The sequence below is a fragment of the Carassius auratus genome, chromosome 16 (assembly GCF_003368295.1).
Source record: "Carassius auratus strain Wakin chromosome 16, ASM336829v1, whole genome shotgun sequence".
Classification (NCBI taxonomy): Eukaryota; Metazoa; Chordata; class Actinopteri; order Cypriniformes; family Cyprinidae; genus Carassius; species Carassius auratus.
Genome location: NC_039258.1, coordinates 9,138,865 through 9,152,163, shown reverse-complemented (window position 1 = coordinate 9,152,163; position 13,299 = coordinate 9,138,865). Strand labels below are relative to the sequence as shown.

Here is a 13,299-nt window from a genome sequence, read left to right as displayed (position 1 = left end):
ATATTGATATCCAGACCATGTCAGTAAGAACTTGGTCCTTTGTTCAATTAGTTTTACTGCATATTCATTTACAAACAAGGCACAATTCAACATGCCATTTTTAGAAAGATTGAAACTGAAAGATGATGCTGTGCCGACAATACTGGATCTGACAGAAGTCACAACACACATGTGAGTAACTGTTTTTATTATGTTGCCACTATTGCTTTGTCTGTTAAACAGGTCGTTTGATATGAGTACTTATGCTTTAATCATAAGTGCTTAAATCACTTCAGTGTCCCTGTGAAGGATGTACGCTGTCAAACATACACAACTCACATCACAACCAATCATAGCAGTGGGCATTTACTTCAAAGTCTACAATCTGACACGCCTATTCAAGCAGAGCATTCTGATGAGAGGGGTCAAAAAAGACAGAAAAAAAGACTATTTCTTCTAAATTATGATATTTTTAATGTAAAAATCTTGATCACATTATAAGTGGACCTCAGAGAACAGTACAAAAACAAAAACAAAAAACAAAGGCTTTTTAAATATTCTAGTAATAAAGAATCAAGTCAAGTCAAACTTTCTTGTCAATTCTTCCACATGTACAGCACTTACAGATAATTGAAATTGCATTACTCTCAGACTCTTGGTGCATACAGATAACACTAACAGTAAAGCATACAAATACAGATAGATACAGATTAAATATAAAATACAACTATGCTAATAAGTAAAAAAATACAGTTAAATAAAGCAGCACGGCACATGGCAGACAGAGTGCAAACCAGTGAAGTAAACAAAAAGTGCAGATAAAATGATTGTAGTGCAAAAGAGCTTATTCAGACTAATTTAAAGTGACAAAAAGCTCAGAGAGCAGTTCTTTATTTAAACTGACTGAAGAGGTTGTTGAATGAGTGAGCAGACCAATGCTGCACAAAGTGACTGGTGCAGGTCAGGTCAGAGTTTGTTGGTGGGAGGGTGAAGTGTAGGGACATGGGGATGTGGGAGCTTGGGGGGGGGGGGGGGGGGGGTGGCAAACGATGGGAGGGGAGGCAAGGTCGGGAGGGAGTTCAGCTTCCTGACAGCCTGATGTCCTTCAGTCTGCTGTTCCTGGCCTGGAGACTCTGCAGTCTCCTCCCTGATGGCAGCAGACTGAAGAAGCTGTGTGATGGGTGAGTGGGATCACCTGCGATGCAGAGGGCTTTATTGGTGAGACGGTTCCATAAATGTCCTGGAGAGAGGGGAGAGAGACACCAGCGATCTTCTCAACTGCTCCCCCATGCATTGAAGTGTCCAGGAGAGGTCCTCTGTGATGTGCACACCCAAGAACATGGTGCTGCTCAATCTCTCCACAGTTGAACCATTGATTTTCAGAGGAACATGTTGAGTGTGCACTCTCCTGAAGTCAACAATAATCTCCTTCATCTTTTCCCCATTCAGAGAGAGATTGTTGTCACTGTACCTAGCCAGGTGGCTCACCTCTGTCCTGTAGTTTGTCTCATCTTTGTTGCTAATGAGACTCACCAAAGTTGTGTCATCCGCAAACTTAATGTAGAGGTTGGAGTTGTGTGACGGTGTGCAGTCGTGTGTCGGCAGAGTGAAGTGGAGGAGGCTCAGCACACATCCTTAGGGGCCCCAGTGTCCAGTTTGATGTGCTGTGGATGTGTTACTGCCGGCCTGTACTGCCTGAGGTCTTCCAGTCAGAAAGTCCGACAGCCAGTTGCACAGCGAAGTGTTGAGCCCCAGTTGGAACAGTTTGTAAATGAGCTGTTGAGGGATGATTGTGTTGAATGCTGAACTGAATTCTATGATCAGCATTCTGAGTCCTTTTTTCTAGATGTGCTGTGCTGAGTGCAGTGGGGATGGCATCATCGGTTGAGCGGTTGGACTGATATGCAAACTGGAAGGGGTCCATGGAGGGGGGGAGGGCGGACTTGATATGGTGCATGACTAGCCGTTCAAAGCATTTCATAAGAATAGGAGTGAGGTGCAACTGGATGGTAGTCATTAAAGCAGGATGGAGATGGCTTCTTCAGGAATGGAATGATGGTGGTAGCTTTAAAGCATGTGGGGACAACAGCCTGACTTGGTGAGATGTTGAAAATGTCTGTGAAGACATCAGTGCGTTCCACTTCACAGTCTCTCAGTACATGCCCAGGAATGTTGTCAAGACCTGGAGCTTTGCGTGCGTTGATCCTGATGAGGGATCTCCTCACGCTGTCCAGGGACTGCGTCATCACCTGGTCGCCGGGAGGAGGTGGAGTCTTCTGTGTAGTGGTGCTGTTTTGTTACTCAAAGCGAGCGAAGAAAGTGTTCAGCTCATTCAGCAGGGAGATGGTGCTGTCAGAAGTCCACGGTAGGGGCTTGTAGTCCAAAATGGTCTGCACCCCCTGCCACAGGCTCTGAGTGTCACTGCGGTCGCTGAATTGATGGGATATCCTCCTGGAGTACGGTCTTTTAGCTTCTCTGATGCTGTGGGATAGGTTGGCCCTAGCTGTCCTCATGCTCACCTCATCTCAAGCCCTCAGGAGTTTGTAGACCTCCCCTGTCATCCACGGCTTCTGGATGGCCCGGACAGTGATGGACTTTGTGATTGTAAAATCATCAATACACTTGGTAATGTAGGCAGTGACAGTCTCAGAGTACTCTTGGAGGTCTTTGGTGTTATTGTATGTGTCAGCCTGCTTAAACATATTCCAGTCAGTGGTGTCAAAACAGTCTTAAAGAGGATCTGACGAACCTTCCGGCCACACTTGTATTTGTTTGTGAACTGGTTTGGTGACTTTAACAAGCGGTCTGTATGTAGGCATTAGCATGACAGTCATGTGGTCTGAGGCACCAAGGTAGGGGAGGGCCTTGTAAGCTCCTCTCTGGGTGGTGTTAACAAAATCAAGAGTGTTGGAAAATCACTGTGTTGGTGTATTTTGGAGGACACTCTCTTTAAGTCTGCACAGAGTTTAAACGTCAAAAAAATTGGTTTCACCAACTTCGAGCAGAAACTCACGACTGTATGCATGCTTAAAGACAGGAACTCACAAAACACTGCAACTCACAAGACAATAAACACGAAAGCACCATTCTGATGGGATAGAGAGAACCACTGCGTGTGGAAGCACTGCCATCTTGGAACCAAACCAAATTCAAATAACCCAAACTGACATCTTCGAAAACTATTGAAGACAAATGCACGAGATCGTGAACCATTCTAAGCATCAGTGAGCTGACTGAGCCATCAAGCAGTGGGGCTGGTTATAGGGTGAATTACGTCACCGCATGGCTCAGTGTGGAGCAGGATATGTGGGGAGAGAACTGATGAGGCGTGCAGTCAGCGATCCGGTTCAGGTCTCTGCCACTGGAGTCGTCGCTCAGAGCCCACAAACCTAGAGGCATGCGCTTCACCCCACATTCCTGCAACGCAATGGCTCAGCTATGCTCTCCAAGCATTTCTATCAGTGCCCTGTGGAAGGAAATGAGTGCTGTGTGGGAGGGGTACAGTGGGTTTACTATACCTGTCTGTGATAGCCTTCATAAATTCTTCCAGAAGCTCATCATAGGCCGGTCCACGTATTCTTTTATGCCTCAGACCAATGTACAGAGGGTCCTTTAAGAGCTCCTGAGACAGGGAAAGAGAGAAGAAAAGGTTTTCACTTCTATAATTCCAGGCATCAAGTAAAAACAAGAGCATGACATGACTATTCATCATATTACTTTAACCAGTGGGGGGGGAAACTAGAAACAAAAATACAATACCATCAAAACTCAAAAGCGAATGTTTATTATGTGAACAATTCCTCTTTAATTAGATAGCATATGGTAATCTGGTTTTTAATTTAATAGCATATGGTAATCTGGTCTATAATTAGATTGCATATGGTAATCTGGTTTCCCCGCAGCTATATAAATCTCTCACAGTTGTTTATCCCTGTAAGCGTGTTTAAAAGACAGACTGAGAACAAGAGAAAGAGAAAAGCACGAAAGCATAAAAAAGACAGAAAGAGGCCAACATGTGAAGAAAAAGAACTGCACTGTATTTTCAATTTGGATGTCTAGTAGCTGTCACTCTAGTACAGATCTGCAGACTTCACACTGAGAGTCACTAACACTATAGGAAAAACAGAAGAGAAGTAGAGAGAGAATGTGAGCGACGAGCGTCATATAAAAATTCTGCACGCCCCATCACTGTCTGTTTGCCAGTCAAGCAGAAAAGAAAACGGATTAACAGAGCACCTGCATCACTCTCAGCAGTACTGATGTGTGGTGCAACAAGTCTGGAAGTTTTTCCACATGTTTTGATCACGGTGAATGAGGAAGTGCTTTCATCAGAACTCATTCCCACATGGCACACAAAATTTCAGGCATAATCTTTTCTGACGATCTGTTCTTAGTATTAAAGCTTCTTTTATCTGATAGAACTAGTGAAAGAGAAAAAATAGTAGTTGCTGTGTGGGATTGAAAAAGCAGTAAGTAAAAATGAAGTCTTAAAGTCTTTAAAGTCAGCATGGAATGAAAATTTACCCTAATTTTAAAGTGAGCACAGTTTTTTTTTTTTTTTTGATAGCGATGTATAGCACAATACAAATAAGAAATATATATGGCGCTACTTTCGTTTCATCTTTCAAAATGTTTTGTATCAAGTATTAATTATCATAAGTAAAGTTAGGGAATAAAAAGGGATAATTGGATTCTGATTGATGTAAATAAATAAATAAATACATTTAAAACCCATTAATTTATTTTCTTTTATGTAATTAACATAGTTCATCCATTTTAAAGTGATAGTTCTCCCATAAAAAATCTAGTAAGTTTATATATATATATATATATATATATATATATATACATATATGTGTGTGTGTGTATATATATATAACAATAGCACAATAGAACAAAATGTGTGGCATTAAACAATACAAAATCATGATATGACATTGAGCAACTATGCTGGCATGCTGGCTGAAAAAAACACATGCAGGAAGAGTGAAACTGAATAAAGGAATATTTTTCTCCCAGTACTACTTTGGATTTCTATTCAAGACTTTTAAACAGCAATTGAGCTCATAAATGTGCCCTTAAAAGGGAGGACTGTCTGGTTTCAGGCGACAAGCAAATTCATCAGTGTGGGAGACGAAACGGAGAGTGCAGTCTGAGATATGAGACGGTAACTGCAGGCAGATTTATTGTGTGTTCATAATGCACTTTTAAGTGCACACTCAGTGGGAGGGGATATACTTCCAGAGGGTCTGGTTTGTTGTGACTTTGTTTTTTAATCTCAAGACAGCCCCTATAAAAGGAGCTTCTCTGAACCTCCCAGGAACCCAAACAAACATTAAACTGCCACACCTCCTCAGAAATGGATCATGACATGTTGTGCCATCTAACCCATCAATGGGGCAGAGCCAAAACAAGCCCTTTCCTCACTATATTTATAAGATGATCATAAACTGCACCAGAAAACAAACAAACAACAACAAAAAAAACCTATACATTATTGGTCATAGCTGTGATTTTGAAAATATTGTTTTACTTTTACTTAGCAAGGATGCATTACATTAATTTCCATTTTACCAAAAAAAATAAAATAAAAAAAATAAATAATAATAATTCAATTTTAAATACCAGAAATCAAAAACAAGTAACAAATAAAAATATTATTGACTGATGTTTGAAGGATCATGTGAAATTGAAGAAAGGAGTAAAGATAGCTGAAAAATCAGCTTTGCCATCACAAAAATAACTTGCATTTTAAAATCTATTACAATAGAAAATATTTTTTGTTTGTTATAAATAATATTTGATAATGTTTCACAATACAGATTTTTAATCTAAATAAATTTAAACATTTTACTGACTCCCAACCCTAAGCTTAACCTTTAAGTCTGATCGGTTGATGAAAATGTAGTTCTGGGACTAACAAGGATCAGTTTAATATTTTCCAAATTAAATTTCCTATCAGCATCCTTAATCTTTTCACCATTTGATGAAAACCAGATGTTGACATTATAAAAAGCCCTGTAATAAATGTAATATCTGAAATTCTAATACATCAGACTAAGATATTATCTAAAATAACAGATATACCTCGACAGAAAATTAGCTGTATGTGAAATGATCCACCTGAGATAATTCATGCAAAAACAGGACAAAATCTGATCCTAGATCTGCACAACTACCAAGAAGTTCTTTTGTGTCGCTAGGTGATGAGAGGAAGCCTTTTTCTCTCAGGGATTAATAGTGGGTTTTGGTGAACTGTGCTTTGTCTGTGTGAACTGTGTGTATGTAGTCTTTCAGGTGAGATTAAGGCACCGGAACAGTCAGGGTCTGTTAGCCACAGAGTCAGAGAAGAATGAGAAAATGAGTGTCAGAGAGAATTAGAGAGAGCAATATACTGTAGAGAGGTCTTTTTTCCTTGGCCACCCACAACCAAAACAGAAATAACTTTATTTTCAGTTACATCATTTGGTTTCCTTTCAGTAAGTGAAATGTATGCATGTGGATGAGGTCACATGAGGTGATAGCGATAGTAAGTGTCTCTGCTGTCAATCAACAGGAGTAGCCTCTGAAAGTTGTATAAAAGACATCATCAGGGATCATAATCCTCTTTTACAGCAGAGACACATGTCAGTGATCATAATCTGTTGTCTGTAGTGTATACAGAAGCTCAGAGATCTCCATGCAACCCAACACTGTTTAGACAAGGCACAATACTCCAGCAACACTCAGGAAACTTAGATGTTTACATAGAGAAACTTCAAAAAAGGAAATTCGAAGATAGTGTTTACATTGGGTTTGATTGCAGTCTAAATTATAAATGTCTGTTTTGGCTGTTTTTGTTTGTACAATCTGGTTCTACATCGCAGCTACTAAATCACTGAACTTGGCAAAAAAAAAAAAAACTCATAGGAGTAAAATATTTTATGATTACAACTATAATATAATATAATATAATATAATATAATATAATATAATATAATATATGATTAATTTCTCAAAAGAAATAAGATTTCTTGTCAAATATAATAATGTTTCCTTAAGTCAAATCTATTAATAATAATAACAATAATAATGATGATGATTTTGAAGATGACATTCTAAATAAAAACATTTACTAATACTAAAGTTATATTAATTTGGGATTCCCTTTCAAGGGAACTTCGAACTGCGTCCTCTAGGTGGCGATATGGGGAACACCTCGTCGTGACCTATGTCTGAAGCATACTGTACATTGAAAAAACACCAACGAGTTGGCCGGCGACAGCCTCTGACACCACTACCGGCGCGACTATAAACAGGCACCGGGAGAACAGGTCATTCTATTCGTCTTTATTGACTGTTCTGTTTGAAGCGTGCATCTGAAAGAACTGGTAAGAGCGATCTTTCTCTGTCTATCATGCGGACTACTAGCAAGCATTTAGACATTGTGTGCATCTGTGTCGGCATTATTTGACACCCGATGACACACATGATCTTTGTGTCATTTGTTTGGGTGAAGAGCACTCATGCGATGTCTTTGAGGAGGCAATCTGCATGCATTGTGAGCGTTTCTTCAATGAAAAAGCTCTGCTCTCATTCATCTCTTTTTCCGAGGAAAAGTCTTCAGGTGAGTCTTCCATTTCTCCCTGATCTCCATACAGAGATCAAAAAGAAATGAAAGGGGCTGTTTTCTTTTCGCATCCATCAGTTTCGGCATAAGAGATGTGTGAAAATGGCTATGAGAGGATGCCCCCTGTAGAAAGAGCTTTCTTTCTGCGGGGGAGCCATCCTCTCTTAATCTCCCTCTTTGCCATATAAGCCCCTTCAAAAAATACATCTCGCTTAAATGGCAAGGCATACGCAGCATCAGGTCAGGCTGTGGCTTTATTACACATGATGGTGGTGCTTCAAGCATATCAGACTGATCTGCTAAGAAACCTAGATAGAGGCGAGGGCCTTTTTCCTGATCAGGTAGCCGAGCTGCACAGCACCACAGATCTCTCTCCATGCTACCAAGCAGGTGGTGGTGGAGAGACGTCTGTGGATGAACCTGGCAGACATCGGGAAGAAAGAAAAGGATTTCTTCTCGATGCTCAGGTTTTAGTTTCTAACATTTTCAGTATTTCCGTTGAGATGGTGATTGAGAAGTTCAGGGAGACAAAGGTGCTCTCTGCTGCTTTCAGATTCTTTGTTCCACGAAGGTCCAGGTCTGAGACCAAGCAACATAGGGGTCCTGGCCTGTCTCGATCTGAGGATCAAAGACAGGCACCTGCGGGCAGGGGTAAGAGGAATCATGGGTCAAAAAGGAGGTAAGCAGAACCTAAGGGATGTGATCCAGACGAGGCAGCATTCTCGTCTGAATCAGAGCGATACAGAGGTATCTACTAATTCCCTTTAGGGATTTTTAACTTCTGCTTTTATCCTCCCCTTTTTAATTCCACTGTAACCACCAGCTCTCCACTTGATCGAGGTTAGGTGGAAACCTCTCGCATAACAGTCTTCTATGCTGGACCTATAATGTTTTTGGCTGGTTCTATGTTCATAGCAACCACCCTACTGATGGTCCGGACTAAAAGGAGGCGCCCCTTGAGCAGGGCTCCAGCACAGGAGGGCGGGTGAATATGTTACCCTGTATATACTAATGTGTATTAAATTGCGGGTGGTCATGTGTCTACTAATAAACTCTGTGAGTTTCCTTTGCAGTGCTCCATTACAGTGTTTACTAAACACTCATCAGCACCAGCCATCCAGCTTCATGTTCCAGTATTTGGCAGCTGAGATCACAGGTTTCTGCGGGAGCCTCCTTGATCATCAGGCCTGGCACAGCACTGCAGGGAATTTCATGGATGTCTGGCCAGGTCACCTTGAGGGGTCTCCTGGCCGCTTAGTTGCGCTGTCGCATACAACGGGAAGTGGAGGTGGCAGTTACAGAAGTCTTCTTGTATATGCTGCCTCAGGTGATGCTCCTCTCGCCAGAGGTTTGTAAAATTTGAGCTTGCCTCTCCCGTGCAGTTCAGCGCCTCTGCGATGCATAGGAACCTTTAGGTACACACACTAAGCTCTGTGTACTTTCTGAAAACCACATGGTGGTTAGTGTGCACGTGAACACTTTTGAACTTTCTAAAATCCACGTAAGTGGTAAGTGTGCACCCAAGACACTTTCTGATTTCTTTTCCCAGAGCGCTCCAGCATTATTTCCAAAGATCGAGTTGATGACTCTCAAACATACTGTTTTGAGATGCACCATTCAATCTATGAGCTGCTCTATCAGAGTGCCACGACAGCCCCTCCTTAGAACAGTATTTGAAAATCCATGCTATGGTAAGTGTGCACATGAAGTCTTTGCACACTTTCTAAAATCCACACTGTGGTAAATTCGCACGCTAATATTCTGTGTTCTTTCTCAAATCCAATATGATGCTTCGCGCAGTTGCTTCGTGCCCTTTCTTGAGTTGGTTAAAGCCCCGTTCATCTTGGGCACCACTATGTATTCTCGGATGCCTATCTAAACAGGGTATTGCTAGTAGGGATCTGTTGAGACAGCTCCTTCAGCAAGCTTATGAGAAAGCAAGCGGTAGCCCGTGTGACAGGCAAGAATAAATATAAAATGCTAGGTTCTTATCCATATCCCTTTAAATGAATCTTTCCTGATTCCAAGCCTTCAGCTCTACCCCGGGCCGAGGCCCTAACAATTAAGTTTGGTATGTAGCTGAGGCCTTTGGCCATAAGCGGTACTGTCACAGACAGCCATCTAAACATCCCAGGGGCAACTCCCATGGAAATGGTAGAGTTGGTACTTAGTGTTCACCATGATTCTGGCCTGCACTCCACTCAGCATGGCGGCGTGGGTATACTGTTCCCCATAGTGCCCCCTAGAGGATGCAGTTCGAAGTTCCCTTGAAAGGGAACTTCTCAGGTTACGAATGTAACCATGGTTCCCTGAGTAGGGAACGAGACACTGTGTCCTCTAGCTCCCTGCCATGCTTCGGACGCAAGCTTCAGACGAAGAAGTGAATGATGTGTTCTCCCAGTGCCCGTTTATAGTCGTGCCAGTAGTGACGTCAGAGGCTGTCGCCGGCCATCTCGCTGGTGTTTTTTCAATGTATGCTTCAGACACGGTCACAATGAGGTGTTCCCCATAGCGCCCCCTAGAGGACGCAGTGTCTCGTTCCCTACTCAGGGAACCATGGTTACATTCGTAACCTGAGACGTTTTATATAATGTTGTCATATTTTAATGGTTAAAATTTGTATTATTTTATAATAAAATACATAATAATAAACATGTAAAACAATCTTTTTGGAGTATTTGTTTCAGTATATAAAACTTTATTAAAGTAATATTAAAAAATCTAATATTACATTGAAATTTAAATAAAATATTAATTACAAATTCTATACAAAATAGTGTATTTATTTACAAAGGGTTGCAAATAACAGCTGAGAATATTTACGCTGAGATGCAAATAGTATCTGACAGGATATCCAGTTTGCTGACACTAAACAATTAGCACACTTAAGCTCTTCACAAAAGGCCTGCACAAAGTACCTCAATGTTATTTGCACATCTTGAACTTTCTCTAGCAGCCAGACCACAGACAGCGTTCTTTACGGATTAGAGTTTAACCAAACACCCATAAATTATGTATGCTGATCATGGATCAGATCCCTCACTGTCTGTATTGACTGTGCTTGGAGATTCAAACTGATCCAGATTCAGTCATCCAACTCCTTCTGAGGGTCTGAAAGGCAGGAGACAGCCTGACCCCAGTCAGCAGGCGTCTTGCTCCTTTAGAAATAACAGTAGACTTAATCCTTTAATAACACTCATTTAATCATCCTATAAAATGCACACACACACAGCTGTGGGGGTATAAGCAGTGAATTCATCAATCATTAGATCTGTCATCTCTTCAGAATATCCTGAAAAAGAGGTCTTAATTACCTCTGACTTCATCCAAAGTCGGCCAAATGGTACAGCAGAAGAAGTTTTTCAATTTTAGACTTGTAGAGGGACGGAAGACTAAACAGCGAACCATGCGTGCGGGTATGAAGCATGTATGCATTTCTCTCTGTCTACGTTGAGATCATTTTAATAACAAAAACAGACACTTTATCGCGAACACGTGCATGCAAAATTTACCCAGACATTGTGAGATAAACAAATAAATAGTTTTACCAAAACAAATTATAAATAAATGAAATAACTTTTTTTCTTCATTCTTCCAGCTGAATACACTTGATGCAGACACAGACAGGGGGGCAGAATCTAGAGAGTCAACTCATTAAAGTGTTTTGATGCCTGAGGATATGTTGAATAGCTGACTGGCCACTCAGAATTTAGCATTGCAGCAGTAGACACATGTGGAGCTGGCCTGCTGGATACTGAAGCAGAAGGGAATGGGAAAACTGACTCAGAGCAGTTACACAACAGTGTTAATGTGCTCTTACTCTCTTACTCATTTATGAGCTTTTGTACAGACTTACAAAAGTGTGAAGCTGTCTGATTAGTTGAGGAACTTCAAATTTTAGTCTAAAAGCAGAATGGCTGAGATGACGAATAAATAATCCCATATTAACTGATAGTATTTAAACACACACACACTCACACACACACACAATTGGACAAACAATGTAACGTAAGAAGTTTAATCTTTTTGATTTATCACACAAGCCCTTATTCTAGTCTTCAGTCTCACATTATTTTTTTTTAAATCACTCTAATATGCTGATATTGTATTAATTTATTATCAATTATTATTGTTTTTTAATTGTTTTTTAATATTAATTATGGTTCTTCACATTATCATTAATGATGAAAGCAGTTTTTGCTGCTTCATATTTTTTATGAGAACTATGATTTCTTTTCAGGAATCTTTGTTGAATAGAAAGTTCAAATGAAAAGTGAATGGATGTCTTTACCCCAACCTTTTGAATGGTAGTGTATCACAATTTCCACAATAAAGAAATTAATAAATTAATAAAGTCAATAATAATAAAACAAAAATAAATCAATAAAAAAAAATTATAAAAATTTAAATAAGAAAAACTAATGAGCAGCAGAAAAATGTAAAAATATAATAAAAATAATAAGCAGCACAAACTGCTTTCAACATTGATAATATATAGAAATTTTTCTTGAGCACCATATCAGTATATTAAAAATGATTTCTAAAGGATCATGTACAGGCATTTACATTAAATTCCTTAATATATTAAAATAAGACTTTTATTGTATTTTTTTTTTATAAATGCAGCTTTGCTGAGAATAAAATACAAAAAAAAAAAAAAAAACGTTTTTCCATCATGACTTTGTGTGTATAATAAATCTGATTAAATTTAACCTATCAGCTGTCAGCTGATGCAAGCGTGATTAACATGGCCTGACTGAACTAACGCGATGCTCGATTTCTGTAAGAAAATCTGTATGCACTATAAACAAATATTTGTTTATACAGCTATAACTTAATAGAATGAAAAGTGTTTCTAAAACAAAGTTTTGAAATTCACAGACTGTTCCTCAGTCTTTTCCTCTCTCACTTCTCTTCCTCTCTCTCTTCGTCTGAAATTTGGCATCTATGATGGCATGGCTAAGCCACTGCTCTGGCACAGAAGGAAGTGCCAGGTGTCCACTGGCACCAAGCCTTGGTAGATGAGGCAGTGGTTTTCTATTTCTGCAGTGCCACACCCTTGGCCCTGTTAAGACTAACATAGGCTTTACGCTCACTAAATTTACCTCTGAACTCACAGGGCTATTCATATCCTTCAGTTACTGCAGCCTTCACCTCTGTCTTTCTGCTACAGCATTGAAAGCTGCAACCGTTAAAAACAAACAAGCTGGTGGATTAGAGTCGTGAGAGAGGATGTGGCTGCTAAGAATAGTTAAGTCCCTCTTTGACTATGTCAGAGTTAGCGAGATGGCAAGCGTGTGTCAGCAGTCACGGTCTGGTTGGCTGCAGTGCCACAGGTCAGCCTACCTCATTGTCTGTCCCAACGTCCAGCATAACAGGAAGACACTGCTGAGGCAGCATTCCACCACAGGCGGTGTAGAGGGCCAGTTTACCCACAGGGATGCCCATGCCATAGCAGCCCAGATCCCCCAGGCCCAGAATCCTCTCTCCATCTGTCACCACTACAGCCTAGTGGAAAATACAACCAAAAGTAGAAAAGTTATTAAGACAGGAATTCATTAAAGGCTATTCATTTTTACAGAGATAACAAAACAGTATATTTTAGCATCAAATCTGTATATTAGAATGACTGGAGGGATGATGCTGAAATTTCTGCTTGCCATCAGATGAATAAATGACATTTAAAATGACATTTTTTCTTTTTTTAAAAT

The 13,299-nt window shown here is 40.2% G+C and overlaps 1 protein-coding gene across 3 annotated transcripts in view; it reads right to left on the bottom strand.

Annotated features, from left to right (window-relative positions):
- Nucleotides 1-13,299, bottom strand: part of me1 (malic enzyme 1, NADP(+)-dependent, cytosolic) — a 79,366-nt gene that overhangs the window by 14,311 nt on the left and 51,756 nt on the right. For all 3 annotated transcript variants that reach the window (XM_026283845.1, XM_026283846.1, XM_026283847.1), the window contains 2 exons: nucleotides 12,935-13,096; nucleotides 3,498-3,601 (listed from right to left, as the gene is read on the bottom strand). In XM_026283845.1, the coding sequence (XP_026139630.1) occupies nucleotides 3,498-3,601; nucleotides 12,935-13,096 (266 nt within the window). The remainder of the gene's footprint in view (nucleotides 1-3,497; nucleotides 3,602-12,934; nucleotides 13,097-13,299) is intronic.